Source organism: Copadichromis virginalis, linkage group LG12 (genome assembly GCF_057382275.1).
Source record: "Copadichromis virginalis isolate Kocher_CV1m ecotype Utaka linkage group LG12, C_Virginalis_male_GT1.1, whole genome shotgun sequence".
Taxonomy (NCBI): domain Eukaryota; kingdom Metazoa; phylum Chordata; class Actinopteri; order Cichliformes; family Cichlidae; genus Copadichromis; species Copadichromis virginalis.
The window spans coordinates 36,657,016-36,680,326 of NC_140629.1; the positions used below are offsets into that span (position 1 = coordinate 36,657,016).

General features: G+C 40.0%; 2 protein-coding genes across 2 annotated transcripts in view; both read right to left on the reverse strand.

Annotated features, from left to right (window-relative positions):
• Window positions 1-2,638: 2,638 nt before the first annotated feature.
• anxa3a (annexin A3a) lies at window positions 2,639-16,354 on the reverse strand. Its single transcript, XM_085476379.1, has 14 exons — window positions 16,253-16,354; window positions 15,706-15,740; window positions 15,581-15,628; window positions 15,376-15,463; window positions 15,092-15,186; window positions 14,551-14,664; window positions 12,749-12,839; window positions 12,484-12,563; window positions 11,011-11,067; window positions 10,833-10,926; window positions 10,655-10,750; window positions 10,176-10,234; window positions 9,263-9,385; window positions 2,639-3,079 (listed from the first exon to the last, which is right to left on the reverse strand). Exons 2-14 carry the CDS (start codon window positions 15,718-15,720, stop codon window positions 3,020-3,022), a joined length of 1,020 nt encoding a protein of 339 aa, XP_085332505.1. The 5' UTR covers window positions 15,721-15,740; window positions 16,253-16,354; the 3' UTR covers window positions 2,639-3,019.
• A 2,312-nt stretch (window positions 16,355-18,666) lies between these two features.
• Window positions 18,667-23,311, reverse strand: part of fras1 (Fraser extracellular matrix complex subunit 1) — a 299,016-nt gene continuing 294,371 nt past the window's right edge. Inside the window, exon 73 of the mRNA XM_085476387.1 lies at window positions 18,667-21,889. Coding sequence (XP_085332513.1) covers window positions 21,305-21,889 — 585 coding nt within the window. The 3' untranslated portion in view covers window positions 18,667-21,304. The remainder of the gene's footprint in view (window positions 21,890-23,311) is intronic.

The following is a 23,311-nucleotide window of genomic DNA, read 5'->3' on the forward strand; positions in this document are numbered from 1 at the left end:
TTTGGTTTTGGATCAGCTACCTTCTCTCACCTTCATATTTCTGACATATAACATGTTCCCTGGTTTCATCATTTCAACAATACTCCCATTGCAATTACCTGTTTGGTGTTTTCCTGCTATGAACGATTAATTGTTTTAACCACTGTGTCGTGAATTTGAGTCGTGATGTATCCCAGTCCTTTCTGTCATCCTCTCCTGTTTCTTCTTCTATTTTCTTTTCTTTTCCTGTAAAACCATCATCCTCTCGTTTCTCCCTTCCATAGCTTTTCCCAGTTTTCCTTCTTTGGCTGCCTCATTATACCTCCTTTGCAACCACATTTTTGGGGTAGCTGTGGCTCAGGAAGTAGAGCTAGTTCGAGGTTCGATCCCTGGCTGCTCTAGTCTGCATGCCAAAGTATCATTGGGCAAGATACGGAGCCCGAGTTGCTCCTGATGCATTCAGGAGTGTGGATGTGTGTGGATGTAAGACAGAAAAGCACCTAAATGTAAAAGAAAGTGTTTGCATGAATGTTTGTGAATGGGACATGTTGCACAAAGTGTGTGAGTGCTTGAGCAGAAAAGCACCACATAAGAACCAGTTCATTTGCCCTGTTATTTCCTTTTACTCCATAATGTGCTGATATCTATGAAAAGGTAACCATAAGCCCATCATACTGATTCTGCATAGCAACTGCTGAATCTCTGTTAGAGTGTCTGGTCTGCTGTCTGATTAACTGCAGTGTTACTGTACCTGCAACACTGCTGCTGGGCTGTTTAAAATGCACCTGTGCAAAGTCTTAAACCCTAAATGCAGGTAAACTTTAGGAAGATGTTTTTCCTCATTAGCACCAGGATGAGATGAACCTTGAATTGAAAAAATGATTTAACCCTGAAAATGATGGACCACCACCAGCATCATCAAACTTCATGGCAGTGACGTTACTGTATCCTCAGGCAGAAAAATCATGTCCTGTTTGAACACTAGATGTCAGCACGGGTCAAAAATATGTTTCTTATGAAAACTGACACTATAAATACACCAGAAATTATTCTTGTGAAGGGTAAAAATATCAGATGTACACTGAAACCATTATTGTACATCGGACTGACTCGAGAAAAACAAAAAACATTATTCACTGAGTGTTGCAACAGTTTCATCATAATCCGGAATAAATCACTTAAAAAACAGAAAGTCAGGGATCAAGTACTACAACTAAAAAACACTTCCCCTACGGTTAGAGACTTTTCACTGTGTAGAAACCTACACTGGAAAGCGGATGCGTGTTGTCATATTTTACCGCTTTTTTCTAATTTGATGGCTTGTTTTACATGCAAATATTATAGCTTCCAATTGCTCAACAGTGTTAGATATTCTTTTTTAATGATGCTCCAAATGTTGTCACCTGGTGAAAGGTCTGGACTGCAGGCAGGTCTGTTCATCACCGGGACTCTTCTACTGTGTCGCCATGCTGTTGTACTCAGTAAGTGATTTAGCACTGACTTTCTGAAACATGCAAGGCCTGTCCTGAAAAACACACTGCCGGGACGGCAGCATATGTTGCTGTAAAAACTCTATAAGCCTGTCAGTACTGATGGGAACTTTCCAGATGTTTAAACTGAGAATTCCATAGACAGCGATTCAACTCAATACAGCCAATCTTTTTGTATATAAGAATTTTTGGGGACCCCTAAAGAAGTCTTACTTTGATCCAAAGGAATCGCAGCTGTGTTTTAATCCTACTTTAAACAGTTTTTGTTCGTGGAGGTTTCATTCATGAAGCATAGAAATGATATGTAGGCATGAACCTCTTTGCATTTGTTACAGCTAAATTTCACAGTTCTGTTTTGTAACCGCAGCCTGAGTTCACTACGACAAGCTTTATTTTCTCTCTCACCACAAGGTCATCCTGCATCATTAAACTGAAGGCCGCTGCAAATCTGGAAGATTGATTTTTTTTATTTGTTATTTTTCCCTGCCCACTTGCTCTTCCTTAATAAATTCACTGAGATGTTTCTCCTTTACCCTGTACATGACATGCTGGAATAGTAAATACATCAATACCTCCCCTGTAGAATGATGATGAGTATATTCGGTTTGCTGCAGAAACAGGTCCACCACCTGATTCTTACAAATTTGCACTTTGAAAGCAATTCCCGATCACTGCTATGCTCATTAACGCATTCTCTATTTTCTATCCAGTAAAATGATCAGATACTGGAGCTTTTGTGTTTCCTGACTTTTGTTGCCCCTTTTAGCAAGATGAAATTGTTCAAAGGGACAGAAAATTCTTTGCTGTGCAAGATAATGATAAATATGTTACTTCCTTTTGACCCACACTAAAACAATATAATACTACATCTGCTTTTCCTCTTGCATAATCACAAGAATTGTAATTTACATACATGCCCATCCTATTGTCTGTCATCTTAGCAGTGCCACTCTAAGAAATGAGTGACTTTAGGTACTTTAAAAGCATTTTGATTGTAGAACTTGTGCACTATTAAGCTACTTATGTAGAAATATAACATTTTTTTTTTTTAAGTTGACACTTTTTGCTTTAAAGTATTCATTGAGTACTATAAAGTACTCATTTTCCACAGTGATTTTATTTGTGAGTAAATATTCAGATCTCAAAGATGCCAAGAAAACAATTCCAAACCCGTTATGAGCTGATATTTATTACTTTCCCTTAATTAACTGCTTTATTATTCATTCAGTTATAGTTTAAGAGTTACAGCACAGAGGAGCCATTTATATTTGATTAATTTCAAAGATTTCAGAAAGGATGCACATTTTAATGTATGCTAAAAACTGCTGCAATGGAAATATCTGCAAATTGGATTAAATATTCTACATGTGGCCAGTTTATCAATAAGACAGAGAAACTGCACCACTAAATCTTTATTTTTATTACATCCTTCTCCGTGTGCAAATTTAAGAAACAGGGTTACACAGATAAACAGAAAAGAGAGGCAGGCGTGAATGACACAAGCGTGAAGGAGAAAGCGGGTTTCTTCTCGTCTTCAGGTGGACGCTCTGTTAATCGTCTCCTCCACAGATGGCCTTCACACACTCACACTGGTCGCCCGACAGATCTGACTGGAGGACACATCAACACAAGCAAAGAGTCAAGCATCCAAAAGCACATCCCACGTTCGGTCTGGACCACTGCAGTTTTTTTTTGTACCACACTTTTGTTCTGTTTTTTGTGTCAGCGAGATCAGTGAATGTGCAGCAATGCCTGTGAGCCAAAACTTTGATCGCAAGAACAGAAACTCCACCCACCTGTTGTTCAAACCTTCAAATCAGAATAAATAAGCTTAAAGGAACGATCGTCTTAAAGACAGAGGAGCTAAAACAGCTTCAGGCAGAGGGTGAACTGAGGGGCCCAGGACAAGATATTATACTGGATTATTTTAATCTCTGAATCATGGCAAACTACTCTAGTACAGTCCAAAAAAAGTAAAATATGTTGGTGAAGCAGGCAAAACAGACCACCTTTAACTTCTTAACATGTGCCAGGGCATCAGAAAAGTGTCCAATGTAACCACATGATGAATAAAAACAGTTTCAGAAGACTTTCAAATCAACTCTCGCACACATTTCGGCCTTAGAGATTTTGCATTAATAGATCCATTTGTTATATAATTTCATATAAGGGGGCAATAATGACCCTGACTGGCCTGTCTCAAGCTCTCTGTGTTTTCAGGGGGACAGCGGTGTCAGAGAAAACACTGCATTAAAAAAATTATAACACTTTTCTGCAGTGAAGCATGGTGGTGGAATCATCATGATATAGGACGACTTCTTAGCAGGAGGAACAGGGAAATATTAGGAAATGATGAACTGCAGCAACTTGAGGCACTTCCTGGTGCCTCTCCAGCTCCAGGAGAAGATGAACTCAAATCTGACTGTCCTTAGGTGTTCTACAGAAACTCTGTAGAGTATCTCAAAGATAGCATATAAAGTTTGGGGGGATCTGACAGGAAGAAGTTGATCAACTGCCAAAATCCAGGTCAAGCTGGGAGTTGTTAAGTAGTTAAAAAAGTTAAAAACATATCGTCACTATTTAATTCTGACCAGAATTGACAGCAAATGTATCCAGTAATATTACAGTCACAGCGCAAAGTGTGAAAAAGTGTGAAAAAAATGCTTTCTCAGGAAACTGTAAAACTGGTCTGTTTTTTAAGTATCTGGGCCAAGTAACACTTGGTGTGTCAGAAGAAGCCTCAACTCCTCCAGGAACTCCTTACAGGCCAAATCGTCTTCTGCTGTATTTTTTTTTTAACATGATAGAGGAATGACCGGCCAAGGATTTTACCTGGTTACAACCTGTTTTTCCTCATGTCATGTCTTGCGTTTTGGCCAAACAGTCTAATCTTATGTACTCATTTTTATACATTATATATATTATATTGTATGTATATATATTTTATACATACAAGTTCTTTGAAATCCAGTAACAGATTTAATATACATCTGAGAAAGCATCACTACATGTGTGGACTCACTCCCTGCATCTCTCTGTTTTGAGATGCGCTTGCATCTCAAAACAGAGGATAAAAATAAAACATATAAAACAAAAACAAAACATATAAAAATAAAACATATAAAATAAAATAAAACATATAAAGCAAAAAACATAAAATAAAACATGCCTCTCATGCTTTATTTGTTTCATGAAGCAGTAAAATTATATGAGCAGTAGTGAAGCTTGCAAAGGAGGCAACTGGACTGCTTTAAGTTTGTGAAGATGTTTCACTTCTTACCCACGAAGCTTCGTCAGTTCTAAACACAAACAGCAGCGTGTCCCAGGTATTTAATCCCCGAGAGAGGCGGTCATTTACCTAATATTGATCATCACATGAGCCAAGCTGTGAAAAAAGACCTGGGTCATTATCTTTGAATTCAATTCAATTCAATTCAATTTTATTTATATAGCGCCAAATCACAACAAAAGTCGCCTCAAGGCGCTTCATAGATACAGAGAAAAACCCAACAATCATATGACCCCCTATGAGCAAGCACTTTGGCGACAGTGGGAAGGAAAAACTCCCTTTTAACAGGAAGAAACCTCCGGCAGAACCAGGCTCAGGGAGGGGCGGCCATCTGCTGCGACCGGTTGGGGTGAGAGAAGGAAGACAGGATAAAGACATGCTGTGGAAGAGAGACAGAGGTTAATAACAGATATGATTCAATGCAGAGAGGTCTATTAATACATAGTGAGTGAGAAAGGTGACTGGAAAGGAAAAACTCAATGCATCATGGGAATCCCCCGGCAGCCTACATCTATTGCAGCATAACAAAGGGAGGATTCAGGGTCACCTGGTCCAGCCCTAACTATATGCTTTAGAAAAAAGGAAAGTTTTAAGCCTAATCTTAAAAGTAGAGATAGTGTCTGTCTCCCGAATCCAAACTGGAAGCTGGTTCCACAGAAGAGGGGCCTGAAAACTGAAGGCTCTCCCTCCCATTCTACTTTTAAATACTCTAGGAACAACAAGTAGGCCTGCAGAGCAAGAGCGGAGCGCTCTAATAGGGTGATATGGTACTACAAGGTCATTAAGATAAGATGGGGCCTGATTATTTAAGACCTTGTATGTGAGGAGCAGGATTTTGAATTCAATTCTGGATTTAACAGGAAGCCAATGAAGGGAAGCCAAAACAGGAGAAATATGCTCTCTCTTTCTAGTCCCTGTCAGGACTCTTGCTGCAGCATTTTGGATTAGCTGAAGGCTTTTCAGTGAGTTTTTTGGACATCCTGATAATAATGAATTACAGTAGTCCAGCCTGGAAGTAATAAATGCATGAACTAGTTTTTCAGCGTCACTCTGAGACAGGATATTTCTAATTTTAGAGATGTTGCGCAAATGGAAGACCGCAGTCTTACATATTTGTTTAATATGTGCGTTGAAGGACATGTCCTGGTCAAAAATGACTCCAAGGTTCCTCACAGCGTTACTGGAGGCCAAGGTAATGCCATCCAGAGTAAGAATCTGATTAGATACCATATTTCTAAGCTTTTCAGGGCCGAGTACAATAACCTCAGTTTTATCTGAATTAAGAAGCAGAAAGTTAGCGGCCATCCAGGTCTTTATGTCTTTAAGACATTCCTGCAGTTTAACTAATTGGTGTGTGTTATCTGGCTTCATGGACAGATAGAGCTGGGTGTCATCTGCATAGCAGTGAAAATGTATGCTATGTCTTCTAATGATGCTGCCTAAGGGAAGCATGTATAATGTAAACAGAATTGGTCCTAGCACTGAACCCTGTGGAACTCCATAATTAACCTCAGTGTGTGAAGAGGACTCTCCATTTACATGCACGAATTGGAGTCTATTAGATAGATATGATACAAACCACTGCAGCGCAGTACCTGTAATACCTACAGCATGTTCTAATCGCTCTAATAGGATATTATGATCAACAGTATCGAACGCTGCACTGAGGTCTAGCAGGACAAGCACAGAGATGAGTCCACTGTCAGAGGCCATAAGAAGATCATTTGTAACCTTCACTAAAGCTGTTTCTGTGCTGTGCTGAGCTCTGAAACCTGACTGAAACTCTTCAAATAAACCATTCCTCTGCAGATGATCTGTTAGCTGTTTGACAACTACTCTTTCAAGGATTTTTGATATGAAAGGAAGGTTGGAGATTGGCCTATAATTAGCTAAGACTGCTGGGTCTAGAGATGGCTTTTTGAGTAAAGGTTTAACTACAGCCAGCTTGAAGGCCTGTGGTACATAGCCGATTATTAGAGATAGGTTGATCATATTTAAGATCGAAGAATTAATTAATGGCAGGACTTCTTTGAGCAGTTTTGTAGGAATGGGGTCTAAAAGACACGTTGATGGTTTGGAGGAAGTAATTATTGAAGTTAACTCAGAAAGATCAATTGGAGAAAAAGAGTCTAACTTAATATCAATGGTACTAAGAGTAGCTGTAGATAATATTACATCTGTGGGATGATTATTGGTAATTTTTTCTCTAATGATAAAAATTTTATTTGTGAAGAAGTTCATGAAGTCATTACTAGTTAACGTTAAAGGGATGGTTGGCTCAAAAGAGCTCTGACTTTTTGTCAGCCTGGCTACAGTGCTGAAGAGAAACCTAGGGTTGTTCTTATTTTCTTCAATCAGTGATGAATAGTAAGATGTTCTGGCTTTGCGGAGGGCTTTCTTATAAAGCAGCAAACTATTTCTCCAGGCTAAATGATGATCCTCTAGATTTGTGACACGCCATTTCCTCTCCAGATTACGAGTCATCTGCTTTAGGGTACGTGTTTCAGAATTATACCACGGAGTCAGGTACTTCTGATTTGAGGCCTTAGTTTTCACAGGAGCTACAGTATCCAGAGTCGTACGTAGTGAGGAGGTGAAATTATTAACAAGATAATCGACCTCTGTTGGGGTAGCGTTCAGATAGCTACTCTGCTCTGTGTTGGTACAGGGCATTGAAGATGATAACAGTGGGTGGATTATATTCTTAAACTTAGTTACAGTGCTTTCAGAAAGACATCTACTTTGATAAAGTCTACTCTTCACCGCTGTGTAATCAATTATTGTAAATGTATTTGTTATCAGGAAATGATCAGACAGGAGAGGGTTTTCAGGAAACACTGTTAAATGTTCAGGTTCGATGCCATATGTTAAAACAAGATCTAGAGTGTGATTAAAGTGGTGGGTGGGTTCTTTTACATTTTGAGAGAAACCAATTGAGTCTAATAACAGATTAAATGCCATGTTGAGGCTGTCATTTTTAGCATCTACATGGATGTTAAAATCACCCACAATAATTATTTTATCTGAGCTCAGAACTAAATTAGATATAAAGTCTGAGAAATCAGACAGAAACTCTGTGTAAGGCCCAGGTGGGGGTTAAGGGTCAAACCACTGTAAGACCTTGCTCCACCACATCATGTGACCTTTTGAGGTCACCTTAGGCGAAACTACACAGGAGAAACACAACAGCCAGTCCATAAAAGCACAGATGTAAGATAAATATAGATGAGCCACGTCAACAGGATGATGTAATCTTAAGATCCCTTTGCAGACACTACACACTCACACCGTGCCTCAGGTGACCTCAATAGGTCACATGACAGGGCGGGGTAAGACATCACCATGGTTTCGCCCATATGCCTGAATTATATTTGAGTGGGAAAGCTGAAAGCTTCCACACAACCTGATGTGAGAAACGTAACCATATTTGGGGTTGATGGAGCCAACAAATAATGTGTGGCCTGCTCAGCACCAGGCTTTACTAAGATTTCCTGCAGAAATCTCAATCAGGCCTTAACCCCAGTGATAGTATTGACCCGCGACCTTTTTCACACCTTGGCTCACGCGATGACGCACATGATCAATATCAATAGGTCGACGAGAACCTCGGAAGAGGAAAATCTACATGAGGGGTTAAATACCACCTTTTGTGGCGAAGCAGTCCAGCTGCTTTCTTTTTCAGGCTCTTAAGACCTCCATGACCTGGATAACACAGACAGATGTGAGCCACAGTCGGCTGCCTGTTCAGTCCTTGTGCTCCGGAGCATCTCCTGCTTTTTATGTGACTCCAACCAGAAAATCAGAGAAAGATATTCATGATGCGCGCATGGCTTGCATCAAATAAAACACAAGCGGCTTCATGAAAACTTAACTGCATAATTTACTGGCATAGAAACATCAGCTGTCTTTATATTTGGCTCTGATGATACAACTTGTAGGTGGCGTCTCTTTTAATCTCCAATGAATTAAGATGTCGCTCTTTCTCGGACTTTTGGAATCTGACGTGAAGAACTGTTGCAACACTTTCTGATTTCTCCAGTGATCCAGCAGATGAGTCATTTTGTGTCAGTACTCTCTTTGTGTGTCTCTGAGGGCCTCCAGACTCATTTAATTATTCAAACATATTTTGGTTTGCAGATATCAGAGTGATTCTCCAAAGAGACCCGAGCTGCCGTTACCGTACGTCAGTGAAATTAAACTTCAAAGTCTGATGATGTGTTAAACCTCAAAGAGTGAATTAACAGAGGCCAGTATGAGACGGATCAAGCTCAATCAAGTTTAGCTTCAGAGTGCATAGAAGGCCTCTGATCGTGCTCGAATTTATTATCAATTTATGTTGCTGCAAACTGTGGATCCCTGAGATGAGCTGTACTGGAGTGAACCCAGTTCAGCGTGGCTATGGTAGCATCAGGTGGCTTTATTCAGACTTCATTTATTGAATCAATAGAATTCAGAGTAAAAAACTGAAAAAGTGGCACTAAAAGTTAAAAATCTCATTTCTCACCTGAATGGCAGAGAGCAGCGAGTGTTCGTAGAGTTTCTTGAACTCGGCTCTGATGTCCAGCAGGTCGATTTCAGACCGGCTCACCATGATCCGGTTCAGAGTGGACTCATCAGTTCCTGCACCCTGAATACGAGATTCATTCAGTTAACTTACAAAATATATTTAAGCACAAGGTGGTAAATGAATCCAAAACTAATTACGTTCTCTCTGTAACATTAGTTTGTGTATTTTATTTTTATTCTTTTTATTGTGTTTTACTGGTCCGGCCCATTTGAGATCATACTGTGTGTTTTTTCCACAAACTAAAAGGAGATTAACAGGCCTGTTTAAAGGGTGGGTGGCCATAAAAGGCAAGGAGCTAAAAAAGATGATCAAAGGATGAACTGAGTGGCTGGGTGAGTGGTTTAAGGTCAACATGCTGGTTGTGTTGTGCACCAACTATCAAGTTACCACAACCCCATCACACCTTATACTGGAAACTCGAAATGAAAAACTCTGCATGAGCGCTTGTACAACAGGAGAAGGACTCAAAAGCTGTTTAAGGATCAGGGAATCTCTGAGCTCCTGTACAACCACATATGTGCTCTGAACCCTGCCAGCACAAACAGAGACACGAGAGGCCAAACTGACACCAAAGCGCAGCCGCTCCACGAGGGTGTAAGGTATGAAAGGATTATTTTTAACTTATGCAATGTTACCCAGATAATAAAATAAGCAGAACAGATCCACTTTAAATGCCGAATAATACTGTTTGGTAATAAAACACATGTCTGATAGTCTATTAGTCACATGTGCATACTTTTTATATGATACTTGATAAATTGGTAAATGCACCAGATGGAATTAGTGTGAAACAATAGTGACTGCAGGACAAAACTTGTGTTGTAACTTAAATTAAAAACAGTGTAATCACCTTCATGCTCTCATGCAGGAGTTCTGCAAAGTAACCTGGTACGCTCTTCACACATTTCACTGGAAAAGGAATTAAAAGGTTTGAACAGAATAAAAAAAATCTAAATCAAGAGTTTTAAACATTTTACAAATTATGCTGAAAAAACCTCCCACAGCTGACCTTGCTCACATTTTAAGGCACCGTAATGATGCTGAATAAACTAGAAAGAATGTCAAAGAGAGAACTACAAAGTGTACTGAGGGGGAAAACGTATAAAAGTAAATCCAAATTAAACTCATAACCCAAAAATAAACAGAAAATGTTAAAGTACTGACGTAACTGAGAGCTACCAGATGAATAAAAGGAGAATCGTTAAGATTTAAAGCTGCTGCAACATTTTTCCACTGTGTGTATTTGGACACCACCATACTGAGTTTCTACATGAGTTTGTCCACATATTTTTAACTAACCACTAACCCCGACCCTGCAGATCAGCTTACCAACAGCCACGAGCAGGTTCTCCAGGTCTCCTGACATCTCCCCTTCAATGCTTTGCTGCAGGGTCTTTCCACTGATGTTCTTGTATTCAATCACAGCTGCATAAAAAGAACCAAATCGCTTTATTATTGTTTCTTATTGGGGGAAAAAAGCCTTTATAAAACACACGATGTGACATACTTTGTCTCAGGTGAGGAATGCTTTTTTTGCAAAGGATTTCAATGAATTTAGATTCGTCGGTGCCCCACTTCTTCTCCCCGGCATTGTAAAGAGTCTGAGCAGAAATACAAACAAAGCTTTAAATACATACATGACATAAAGAGAACAGCACGTATGACACACATGAAGAATACCCCACCTTGGCGTCTTCTCTTGCCTTATTAACATCCACTGTGGTGCTCTCATCCCGCTTACCCTGAAAACGAGAACAAAAGCAAAATCAGTTTGAACCATTTCATCGTTCATCTGTCTGAGTGATGACTTTTAGGTTCAGGGGACTTGTTTCTTTTAAATCTTCTGTTACTTTTATTTCATGGCTCACATATTTTGTTTACATATTTTGCTACTTTAGCTGTTTCAGATAGATGTGATATCCACGAATGAAGAATGTGGAAACTTAACAGAAAAATGGAGCAACGTTCCACCCAAGCTGCTGAGTTCCAAGAAAAGAGAACTGATTACAAGAAGAAACTGCAGAACCGGAGCAGCAAGTTTGCAAAATGAATGACGGTGCACGAGCAAAGATTTCATTTCTGTCCAAAAGTGCTCCAAGCGTGCCGTACAATGCGGATGACATCGTGGTGATTACTCATCGCGTATGAAACGAGGAGGAGAATCGTACGGGGCGAGTAAATCCCGTTTGTGAAACAAAAATGTAGAAATGAAGTCTGGACGCTTTCCAAAGACTGATGCATGCAAACAAGATGGCAGATGTTTTACAGATGATTTGACTAAAGGAGACAAAGCGGCTGTGGGAGCAATATTTTCAAGGTCTTTATGGCTTCATAGAAAATGTACAAATATTTGCATAGAGGATTTGGATGGAGGATATGCCGTCCTGTGAAAACCTGTTCCCATAGGAGCTAAGAGGAAATTAGAAGCCAGGTAGTGCTAATAAAAATCGCTTGATTAATTTGTCATCAGCCAGTGCGAGCACCTCCTCCTGCAAGCAGAAGTTTTGGCAGTTTGTTGGCCTTCAGCTCTCAGACAAATGCCACATTCTTCCCAGGGCTGGATGATTCAGCGATTTCACCCTGAGGTCTGACTGTGATGCTCACAGAGACTGAAGAACTATGTCTCAGACTCTACAGGACTACATCACGACACGGCTTAGGCTTGCTGAACACCACCTGAACAAAACACAAGATTTCTGGAACGATGTCCTTTTGACGGACAAGACCAAAGTGCAGATGCTTGTCCATATTGCACAGCACCACATCAGGACAAATCCAAATGCATCATGTGAGCACAAACACCTCATACCAACTGTTAAGCATGGTGGTGGATTTCTGATGATTTGAGCTTGTTTTGCAGTTTCTGTTTTGCAGAAAAGAATCAAGCTGCTGTAATGGCCCAGTCAAGTCTAGACACCAATGCAATTGAAATTACTTCAGGTTATTGGTGCTAAAGCCACTGAATCATGTGGTCTACTTAGCGTTTCACAGTTCAGTATTGTTCAAGTTTGTCACATAAATAATGACATTGTGGAATATGTTGCTGTTCATCTGAGCTTTAGCTAATTAATTTTAAAAAGACCAGATGATTTAAAAAAAAAAACAAACGTCTTAATACATAAAACTCTTGAATTGCGTTTGCTTGTCGTGTAACAAACCAGAGCCAGGAGGAGCAGCGCTTTGGAATAGTCTCCCGAAACTTCACTCTCCAGGGCAGCTGTCAACTGCTTTTTGGTTTCTGGGGAGGGAAGATACGATAGACGATGCTGATGTTAGAAAAACTATCACAAAGCAGACTAATGTCTGTGGTAGATTATTTTGCTGCTGTCCAGCATGGGTAAGGTATATTTTGTTCTTGTGACTAAAAACATATTAGTTTTAAAATAATTGCCAAAAAAAAAAAGTATCAAACGTAACTTTTACCTTTGAAATAGACGTCACTGAGATCTTTAATTTGTTGGTTAGATCTGGAGGCAAAGATTTCAATCAAGACTTTGTCTTTGGTTCCAGCTCCCTGCAACAACACGCAGTATTACTCAGCTACAGTGTATTCTTTACTCTTTAGTCCTACATATCAGTCAATCAAGAAAGCAATCAATGAATTTCAGTACCGATAAGTCCAAAGGTTTTTAAAGAAATAACAAGAAGTAACAAGTACTTTTCACTGAAACTCTCAATATAAAGCACAAAGGGATGTGGATGCAAGTGAAGGAAACCAAAATAAAGCCGCAAAACAGCAACTTTGCAACATCTGACACAAAAAACACGTCACAGAAACTCAAGGAGGCAGGTGGATTATTGTCAGAGTCTACGATCAAGAGGTTTTATATCAATCGCAATGACAGCCTGAAGTCTTGAACACACATTTCCTCCTTTTTAATGCCCAACAGGCCTTTACTGCAGCAACTTTCAGTTGCTATTTGTTTGTGGGCCTCTTTGCCTGAAGTTTAGTCTTTAACAAGTGAAATGCTGAGTTGGGTTAAGAAGTTAAGACTTCTTTGCTTCAATAAACTCCTGGGTTGCTCTGGCTGTATGTTTTGGGCCATTGTTCATCTGTATTATGAAACGCCGCCCAGTCAGTTTCACTGCATTTAGTTGGATTTGAACAGACAGCAAGTTTCTGAACACCTCAGAGTTCTTCTTCTGAGGCTGCTTTTGTCCTGTGTCACATCATCGATAAACACTGGTGTCTCAGTGCCACTGGGAGCTGTGCACGCCCAAACCAAACCAGCTCGTGCTTTGGATCATGAGCGGTTCCATGCCATCACTCTGGTAGAGGTTGATCTTGGTTTCATCTTTCCAAAGAATGTTTTTCCAGATCTCTGCTGGCTATTTTAGATGTTTATTACTCCAGTCTAGCCTTTCTATTCTTCAGGGTTATGAGTGGCTTGCACCTTGCAGCGAACACTCTGTATTTACTTTCATGCTGTCTTCTCTTTATGGTACACTGGATATCGATACGCTGACCTCCTAGAGAGTGCTGTTCACTTGCCTCAATGTTGTAAAGGGGTTTCTCTTCACCATTGAAATGATTCTGCGATCATCCACCACTGGTGTCTTCTGTGGACATCCAGATCCCTAAACAAAAGCTGAGGGTCTACACATTATGTCCATGTCCATTATAGAACTATAATTGAAAGATCTTTCAGTAAACAGGTAAAAAAAAAAAGAGCAAATATGTATGGACATAACTGTATTTAGATAATGAAACCGAGATAAACTGAAAAGAAAAGCATGGAGGAGTGAAACAGCTCGTGGTCAGAGCGTACCATATCATCTCTGAACCATGTTGGTGAAAATGTTGCACCTTTGAATAAACAGTGGTGTTTATTAATGTCTGATGTCTACAGGGTTGCACTCTCTGCTCAGATTCAAACAAACGCTGCAAAACTGATCCCACTGAGCTTCACAGTGCAAATGGATAATGACCCGGAGCGAAAGGCAAAAGCAACCCGAGAGAAACGAGATACTCTTCAATGGCCAAGTCAGTCACCTGATGCCAACTCAGTAGAGCAGAGGAATGCAGTTTATGGATGTGCATGGATTCTAGACTCCAGGTAGGCATTTATTGCAAAGGATTTTAATCCAAGTATTAAAAATAATTCTTAATTTAAAAATGATGTTAGTTTGTCCAGTTATTTTTGAGCCCATCAAAATGTGCTTGATGGCTGCACTCTGGTCAGCTAGAAAACAACTTCAAGGCAGAATTCATTGAGAAATGTCACCTTCATGGCCCGCATTACTTCATGGCAGTCGTACTCAGCAGGAGGAGTGACGAGCGCCACGAGCAGGTCCTCAAAGTTCCCGCTGGTGTCCCCTTTCAGGTCCTTCACTAATGTCTGTGAGTTAAACACAGCCCAGTGAGTTTTCAGACACTAGCACACATGATCCTGCAGCATTAAACCACACCCATGTAAATACCCACAGATCTCCACCCTGTAAGCTAAACAGAGACTTATCTGGCTAAACACATAAAGCATGACATTCACCTGTCATGAAAAAGGAACTATTTGTGTTCAACACAGAGGTACACATGCCATCAGGCAGACAGCATTCATGTTATTATAAGAATGCAGAAGCTGCCTGATGTTTGCATTTCCAAAAACAGTGAGGTCCAATTTCTTTAACCCCCGCTGTTCTACAACTCTTTTCATTATCATTTATTTTTTTAATGAACATTGACATCGATGAACTATTTCTTAGCCTGTTCCTTCAGAATAAGATGCAGGTGCAGTCTTAATAAAGGAAACAGATTTGTTTTCGTACTCTGCTGGTGGCCTTTTCATAAGCTTTACAGATGAGCTGTCTCTGAGCGCTGCTTCTGGTGGTCAGAATCTCAATCACAATCTTCTCATTCGTGCCTGAGACAAATGAAAAGCAAAGAGTCAGACTGATAAACACAATAAAAGGAACAAGGAACGCAGCGTGTTAACTGTGCTAGCAACCTTCAGGTTTAATCTAATAATCACCTCAATTTGTAAAGTTTACTTTATCAAAAATGTATTGATAGTACTTTCAAATGACGGAAACATGACTGTGTGCATTCGTACCAAGTCCTTCAAGGGCCTTTTTCAGAGCTGCAGCATCCTGCTCTGCATTAAAGTTTGCTTTGGGCTTGATGGTTCCTCGCTCTCCACTCTGAAGAGCACAGATACATTCACCTGTCAGCATTTATTTTGCTCTTTTATGTAATTTCTGTAATCATAAGCCCTTCGGTGACACCTGACGCGAGGGTAAAGGCTTAGTTTGACCTACTTTTGCTGAGAAAGAGGAAGGAGCATCCACGAGGCTTTCCAAGTCATCCTGCAGAGCACGTTAAATAAGTCAAACCCTTACTGAAATAATAATAATGATGATAAAAAACACAGGACATGTCTTACCCATAAAGATCCCATGATGTCTGCAGATAATTTGTCTGCAAAACAGCAACAGCACATTCACTAACTGTCTTTATATGCTGTAGCGTTAAACATTGGCTTAAACGTGAACATTTTATGTACAATGAGCTTATGCACTATTCTGTAAAATTCACCTATTAATCCATCAGTTCCTGAAAATACAGGATATTGGAGTCTTTGTGGGGTGTTCTTATTTTCTCATGTTTGCTGCGATACCTCAGTAAAGCATATGATTGAAAACCATTGCCCTGTTGTCACATCTGGGCTTGTCTATATAAATATCTGCTAAACAGAAAGCAAATAAACCCTTCAGCCTGTGATACTTCTTATTACTGGAGTCACACAGTTTACAGAGAAGCAGCTCCAGCAGGACACTGAGCAAACTGGTTAAGATAAAGACTGGAAATGGAGATAAACTGTAAGACTAATAAGGAGTTCAGGAGAGAAGTCACCATCTCTAATCAACTCTAAATGAACAGTGTCTAATGTGCTGCAATGAAAGACGATAAATAAATGAGAAAAAGCTCACCTAGATTTCTCTCTGAACCAGAAATTTTACCTGCTGCACCTCCTGGTTACCTGCAAAAAACAACAAAGCTACCTGAAAAGCAAACCGGCCACTCCCAATCTCTACAAGTGACTGCACAGTTTTACAGTCATTGGCCTACAGTCAGGTGATGCCTTCAGGGACTACTTGTACACTTCATGATCTGCAGCAGAAAGCCTTCTAAATAAACCAACAAACTATCTTTAATATTGAACCTAATAATTTGCCTAAATGATATCATGACTTTGCAAAGTAAAATACAGAAAAAAAAAAAGTTTTAGTCTTTATCTGTTTGGTCAGATTTTTTGGTCAATTTGAAAACTCCCACAGTGGGAACTAGTTTAACCTATCTCCACTGGAGTAACTGGTTTAGCAGCACTGGGATGTTTATTCATTAAACGTGGAGCATAAAAAATAACACAGTAAGAAAACTACAATCTTAAAAAGACAAAGGAGGAAGCAGCAGCTGGTTTAAAGGGATCTTTACATCATGGAGGTCTTTTTCTTCTTTTATACTTTTTCTGTTTGAGCTTTTTAAAATCTGCAAAAATAATAAATTACTATAAAAAACAATCAAACAAAATTGCACAATATCCTAGAAGCAGGAAGCAGAATAAGAAAGAAAGACAGCTGCAGAGTAGAGTACACGGTGAGATCTAACCCAGTGTCTTTGGTGAGTAGACGGGTGTTTGCCTCTGGTGTGCAGGCCGCTGTCATCAGGGTCCTGCTGGTGTTGAATTTGGAGAGTAATAAATAAGAGGCTGCTGTTATTCTTATACAGCCGACCTCCTTCTCATACAAGTATGAAGTTATTTGGTGAAGTGTTTAAAAAAAAATAAAGGATATATTTTCCTTTTCGATTTCAAACTCTTTTAAAGTCACTCAAGTAAATTTAATGACATTTCTACATGCTAAGACAAACCTGGCGAACATCAGTAAAACTCACTTCATCTTTATTGACTAAAAATATGTCACAGCAGGTAATTGCTGCCATCTCTGTCCTTATTTGTCACAAACTTACTGTTCCAGTGGTGGGCGCTCATAATGATGTCAGTATATACACAAACACAAGTAAATCCCTATGAGCCAAAGGTTTGCCTTAAACACTCAGTTTGAATTTCTAACATGGTGATTGCAGGCAGACAGTGCTTTGAGCACATGCTGTTCAAACCTGTGGTTTATGAGGGCCAATGAGAAGAAACGTGGCTTAAAGCATGGTGGTCAAATATACAGAACGGAGCCCAGGACTGGCCTGACATAAAGGTGCAGCCCACTGGATCATTTTGGGAAATGTAAAAACTGCAAATCACACTTGTGTCTCTTTTACAGCAGCCTCACTTATGAAGAGGTTGTGCATGGCCTGAAACGCTGCACCAGTAGTGCTGTCATGAAAAAAGAAAATTCAGCTTCATTAAGTGGAAAATCTGGACCTCAACAGGTTCTAAAATTATTTAAATACAACCTCAGGTGAACAATATATAAATACACTGTGTCCTCAACCCCAGTGAAATGCTGTGATGGGACAGTGAGAGAGTTGTGCATAAATCAGGGCCTGCAAACATCAATGAGCTGAACCAATGTTGTACAGAAAAGTGAGCCAAGTTCCTCCACAATTATGTGAGAGACTCATAAAGTCACTCAGAAAACAACTACTTCAACTTACTGCTGCTAAAAGTGGTTCTCCAAGAATTTAAGCTTAATCTTTGTTAAGTATATAAGTTAATAGTATAGGCTCATGTGTTGTTGTTCATTTGAGTTTGTATTTATCTAATTATAAAGGAGGATTTTTACTTTCTTCTTTGTGACCATAAGTAAATTATAAACCACTAAACTGCAAAAAAGGGACGTTTTTCTTAATTATTTGTACTTCATTTAATACCAGATCCCATTACTTACAAAGTAAGTAAGTAATGGGACTCTTTTTTTGTGAATTCATGACCTGCTCCTAACTCTAGCTCCTAACTTTTTGCATTGATTTCTGAAAGTGTTGGCCAACAGAGGAACAGAACTCAAACACATTTTTACAGTTGCAATTATTTTCATCACCAGTTTTATAACAAACATGTTGTTAAACTCATTCATACTCAAACAACTGAAATACTTTGCAGTTTTTAGGTTTTAAAATGTTATTGAGGAATAGCTTATCTTAAAATCAAGTAGCTGTATGTGGCTCATAAAGTCAACTGCATTGGATCCCTGCCTTAAACAGAAAGGAGGTAAGATGGCTTGTTTCCGACAGAGGATGAACTGGCCTTTGTATAATGGATTATTATGAACTGTGAATCATGCTAAGCTACTCAAGCAGAGTCCAAGAACAAAATGTGGTTTAATCTTTAAATTTATGGTTCATTAGCAGAATCTAATAGTAATAAATAAAAGTTAAATCAAAAACTTGCTGAGTTTCAGATTATTTTTTATTACTAAAAAAAGGCACCAAATACAGGCATCAGTATTGATAGCATTGTTGTCATTTTCCACAAAATGATAGCACCAAAAACATAATGTCATTCCCATAATTCCCCACTCCCGTGTAGTTTGATAGGCACACAGTGGGAAGATGACAGGAGGTGGGATCAGCGAGAAAGACGCATCACATGAGAACAAACGTGTTTTTCTTCAGCAGTGCACTCGAACCAGTGTCATACACTTAAAAAAATAATACAGGTACATCAGTAGCTGAGTGGTAACATAATACATCACAGGAGGATAACATAAAAGTACATAAATGAATACAAATAATTATCTGAGCGATGTGAGAAAATGGATTCTGTGTCTTTGGGCAGAACAAAGGCAGGTAGACACGTATCTCCTATAAGTGATTATTTTCATTAGGACAACAGTAAGGCTGAAGCAGTCGATCGTGTGGACGGGATCAGTGAAAATCTACGTACACTGTCACAGAAAAAAACAAAAACTTTGGGTGATTTATTCTGAAATTCATGAGGAAAAATACTGCATGGCACTTAATATTGGCAGCTGTCAGAGCACAGTACAAACTCAAAAATTAAGAACTGGTGTTGAGCAACGTGACAGTACATATGTCTCTAAGTAAGGCTTAAAAACAGGTTTATTTTTTTAAATGCAAATCCTGCTAATGAAGGCAGAAATAACAAAAGAGATGGCATAATTGCACTTGAAAAGGTTGTCATTCATTTTTGTTATTTACACTCATTCATTCTCGGGCGATAGCAGCACACCGGACGTGCCAAACACTTTAACAGCAGCTGTAGCTCGTGTAGAGGTTTCTCTGAAGGACGTTTCTTTTTCGTGGAGCCAGAATTTTGATGTTTAATTCATCTGCAGAATCACTGAGCAACACTAGTAATACAAGGGGGGATCAGAAAGTTCCAGCTTTTAAGCCAAAAAACCCCAAAACATGAAAACATTGCTTTAAATTTGTCACATTAAAGGTCATCTTCTAGAGAAGCCCTGATTTGAACACAAATAAACTCGTTATCCTCAGGTATAGAATTCAAAAATCCCTCAGTGAAGCAGATAATTCAGAGACGGTAAACCTCTGCCATGAGATGGAAAACTGAGGCCCCTTCATGGAGCCAGGGCAGGATGGGATGGCCTGGAGTCTTGATGATGGCTCCAAAAGCGAGTCAAACCCATCGACCTCCATGCAAAAATGCCCACCTTAACAGCATTAAAAGCACATTTTCAGCCTTGCTTCTATTGGTAGTTTACATTTATAATAAGATGCCAATTATTTTGTGTGTTTTTGGATATTGGAATTAAGGGCGTGGCCACAATAACTGACAGGCGTCCTGACACAAGCCGCTCTCTTTGTGTCTTTGTGAAGCCTTTTGATGATCATCTGATGATGAAACAGATGATTTAACTCCTGATATGTGCGATGTGGTTCAGACCAGAGGAGAAGCTGAGGAGGTTTGGAGACTGCCTACCAACTATTGGAGGTTTACTGGGCACGCCCAAAACTAATTGGAGAGATCCAGCTCAGGAACGCCTCAAGACCAGCAGGAGGAAGTGGGAAGTGTTTCTGGAAAACCTGCTGCTGGTGACGAGAGCTGGGTTTTTATTACGTTCCTTTGCATTTAAAGAAAAACAGCTCTTCATGGCAGGAGCTGACTGTTTGAACTGTGTGTATGTGGAAAATGGTGAATGTATTCAACAATCAGGCACTCTTTTCCTCAACAACAGGGCTGCTAGCACTACTGTTACTCATCACAAAGTTGTAGTCTTACTGTGAAGTTGGGGTAGTTGCATGAGCATCCGGGACTGCAGCACTGACAGTTTATGGTTTGGAACAGAAGCACTTTTCTCATTGACTGTCTATTCTTTTTCCTGGTCGACCGGCAGACGGGTCATTGATATTTGACCTACAGTCAATGGATTCCAACAATTTTCCAACCATGCTGCATTTCTAGAGAACACGGCAGAAATGCAGGCGCACGATGCCCACATCCACCCAAGGGTGGAGGATCCATCCATCAGGAAATACATGAACAGCACGTAGTGATGTAGCAGGAGCTCGGGGAGCAATTTTAAAATAAAGATTTGGCTATGCTCCAGAAGATGATCTTGAAAGGGAGACATTTAAAAGGCCTGTTCTAGGACTTTCTGATCCCATCGTTCATCTGAAGGAGGACTCCTACACTGGCTCCCCCTCCACAGCAGGGACATGAATAGCAGTGACGTGAATAAATGCAGCAGAAAGAGTTTTTTTTAATGTGTTTTTTTTTCTTACAAAAACAATCACCAGTGTCTGAGCTACGGTTCACCGTTTTGGTGCTAAAAAGGTTGCAAATGTCAAGTAACACAGTAATGAAATGAACACAGTTTGAGGTGAAGTTTGGCTGATCAGATGCAGATGTTTTGGCTGTTTCACACAGCTGTGTGTTTTATGGATTCCTGAGGTAGCCCAGTCGCCTGCGCGTCACACTCTTCCCTTTTTCAACGTGGTATAAAAATACATTAACCTCTCATTCCATTAAGTACAAACTTTCTTTTAGAAAATACCTTTTTTTAAATTCCACTTTCACCTTTTCCTCGCCTTCCTCGTCACGCGTTTCAGACCTCAGTGCCGTCGTTGAGGTTGTTGTGGAGTTTGACCTCCAGGTTGACCTGTTTGACCTTGGCCTTGCTGTTGGCCTCCTGGTTGCGGTTCAGGACGTTGATGTTTCTCACCGTGCAGTGCTTGGTGCCGAAGTTCTTCTCCACACACTTGTCCATGCACACCTCCACTTTGGTGTTGAGCGGATACTCCTCGTAGATTTTTGGTTCCTTCTTCTTGCTCTTCTTCTTGGCCAACCGTCGGCAGCGGCGGAACAAGAAGCAGGAGGCCAGCAGGACCAGGACCAGCAGGGTGATGGCGGCCACACCTCCCCCCACGGAGCTGCCCACGTGGGCGTTAAAGGTGGGGGAGGGCCCGGCTTCCAGGTAGAGCGACTTCATGTTGGTGCCGTTCTTTATTTGATCTCCTTCGTTGTCGTAGATGAGCGACTCGTCAAGCGTCAGCCGGCCGCTGCGATCCACCAGGTCACGTTTAGAACGGCTGAGCTGATACGTCACAGAGCGCTGAATCCTGGGGTTGGACCGCGACTCGGGGCCGATCACATAAATTACCTGCAGGTACCACTGGTGCCCCGCCTCCACCTGTCAATCCCCAGAAAGAGAGGATCATGTTAGCTGCACAGTTTGTTGTAAAGTAAATTCAGTGTTCACGAATTATTATGTAGAATATGCAGATCAATAAATCTGGACCCATCCAGCTGGTCTACGGCGCCCCAGAGGTGGGAAGTAACAACGTACAAATACTTCATTACTGTACTTAAGTAAAATTTCCAGGTCTGCATACTTTGAGTCTTTATTTTTTGACAACTTTTTACTTACACTTTAAAAACAAATATCTCAAACTATCTACTCCTTACATTTTTAACACAGGCTCGTTATTTTAAGTTTAACACATTGAGGGACGTTTTTATTTCCCAGCACTGCACAGCTTCAAACATCAACATGAATTAAATTAAATGGGCTTCAAACTAACTGAGAGGGGCAGGATAACAAAGACAATCCTATTGATGCACTGGTGATTATGACACACAACAAGATGAGAGAGATGCATCTAACTAGACCTACAGAAGAGAGAGGAGAGAAAAGTGTGAGCGCTAACTTCACTCAGAACGATGTAAGAAAGACAGGACAGGAGAGAAATAAGAGGTTCAATTTCAAGGTAAGAACAACTCAGTGACATTTGATGAACTGGATAATTTTATCATTCATTTTAGAGCTTTTTTGACAAGATATTGTTTCCATACATGATATGTTGCCAAATTATTTTTAAGTATACTAATTTTTTGTTTTTCACAGGTTGCATGTAAACACTAGGCAGCTCAGTGCAGGCTACACTGTTTGCAGCACTGTGGTAAAACTTAGGGTAGTGAGTTATGTTGGATTGGTGCAGAGCAGCTGTGGCGTTCATGGTCTGTGCAATATTTTTGGCTCATGTGCAAGTATGTGGGTCCCAGTCTGTTTCAATGTTTCTTACACATACACCATGTATATAGTTTCACTCACATATATGTATACATATACACTGCTTTTTATTTTTTTTATTTATTATATATTCTTCCCCCTTTGTTGTATATTGGTTTCTCTTCTTCTTACTTTTGCACCTTTGTGGTCCAGCTACCCAATTTCGCTGTGCAAGAAACTGCACAATGACAATAAAAAGTCTCTAAGTCTCTAAGTCTACTGCAGTTCCCACACCCACTCTTTTTGTGAATGTTGCGAGCCTCCTTCTACACGTTGGTCAAGCTAAGATATCTGAACAGTGGATAAGAATTCCTGTTCTGTATGCGGGTCACTGTTTATGAATGCAAAAGCTTAAGGAACGCTAAACTGTCAGACTTCAGCATTTCAAGAAATTGATATTTACCAGCTTTTGATATCAAACTTTCATCACTTGCCCACAGATTTCACGTATTCTGTTACAATATAACTGATCTTTCATAGCCATATCAAAAAGGTCTATCTGCCATACTTCTTGTTACTGATTGAGATTTTATCAAAGTAACT

What these genes read in the sequence shown, in the direction of transcription:
- anxa3a (XM_085476379.1), bottom strand. An exon ending in TCCTGCATGAGAGCATGAAG is followed by an intron (nt 9,386 to 10,175) that starts GTGATTACACTG and finishes TCTCGTATTCAG; the next exon opens with GGTGCAGGAACTGATGAGTC. An exon ending in CGCTGCTCTCTGCCATTCAG is followed by an intron (nt 3,080 to 9,262) that starts GTGAGAAATGAG and finishes TGTGTCCTCCAG; the next exon opens with TCAGATCTGTCGGGCGACCA.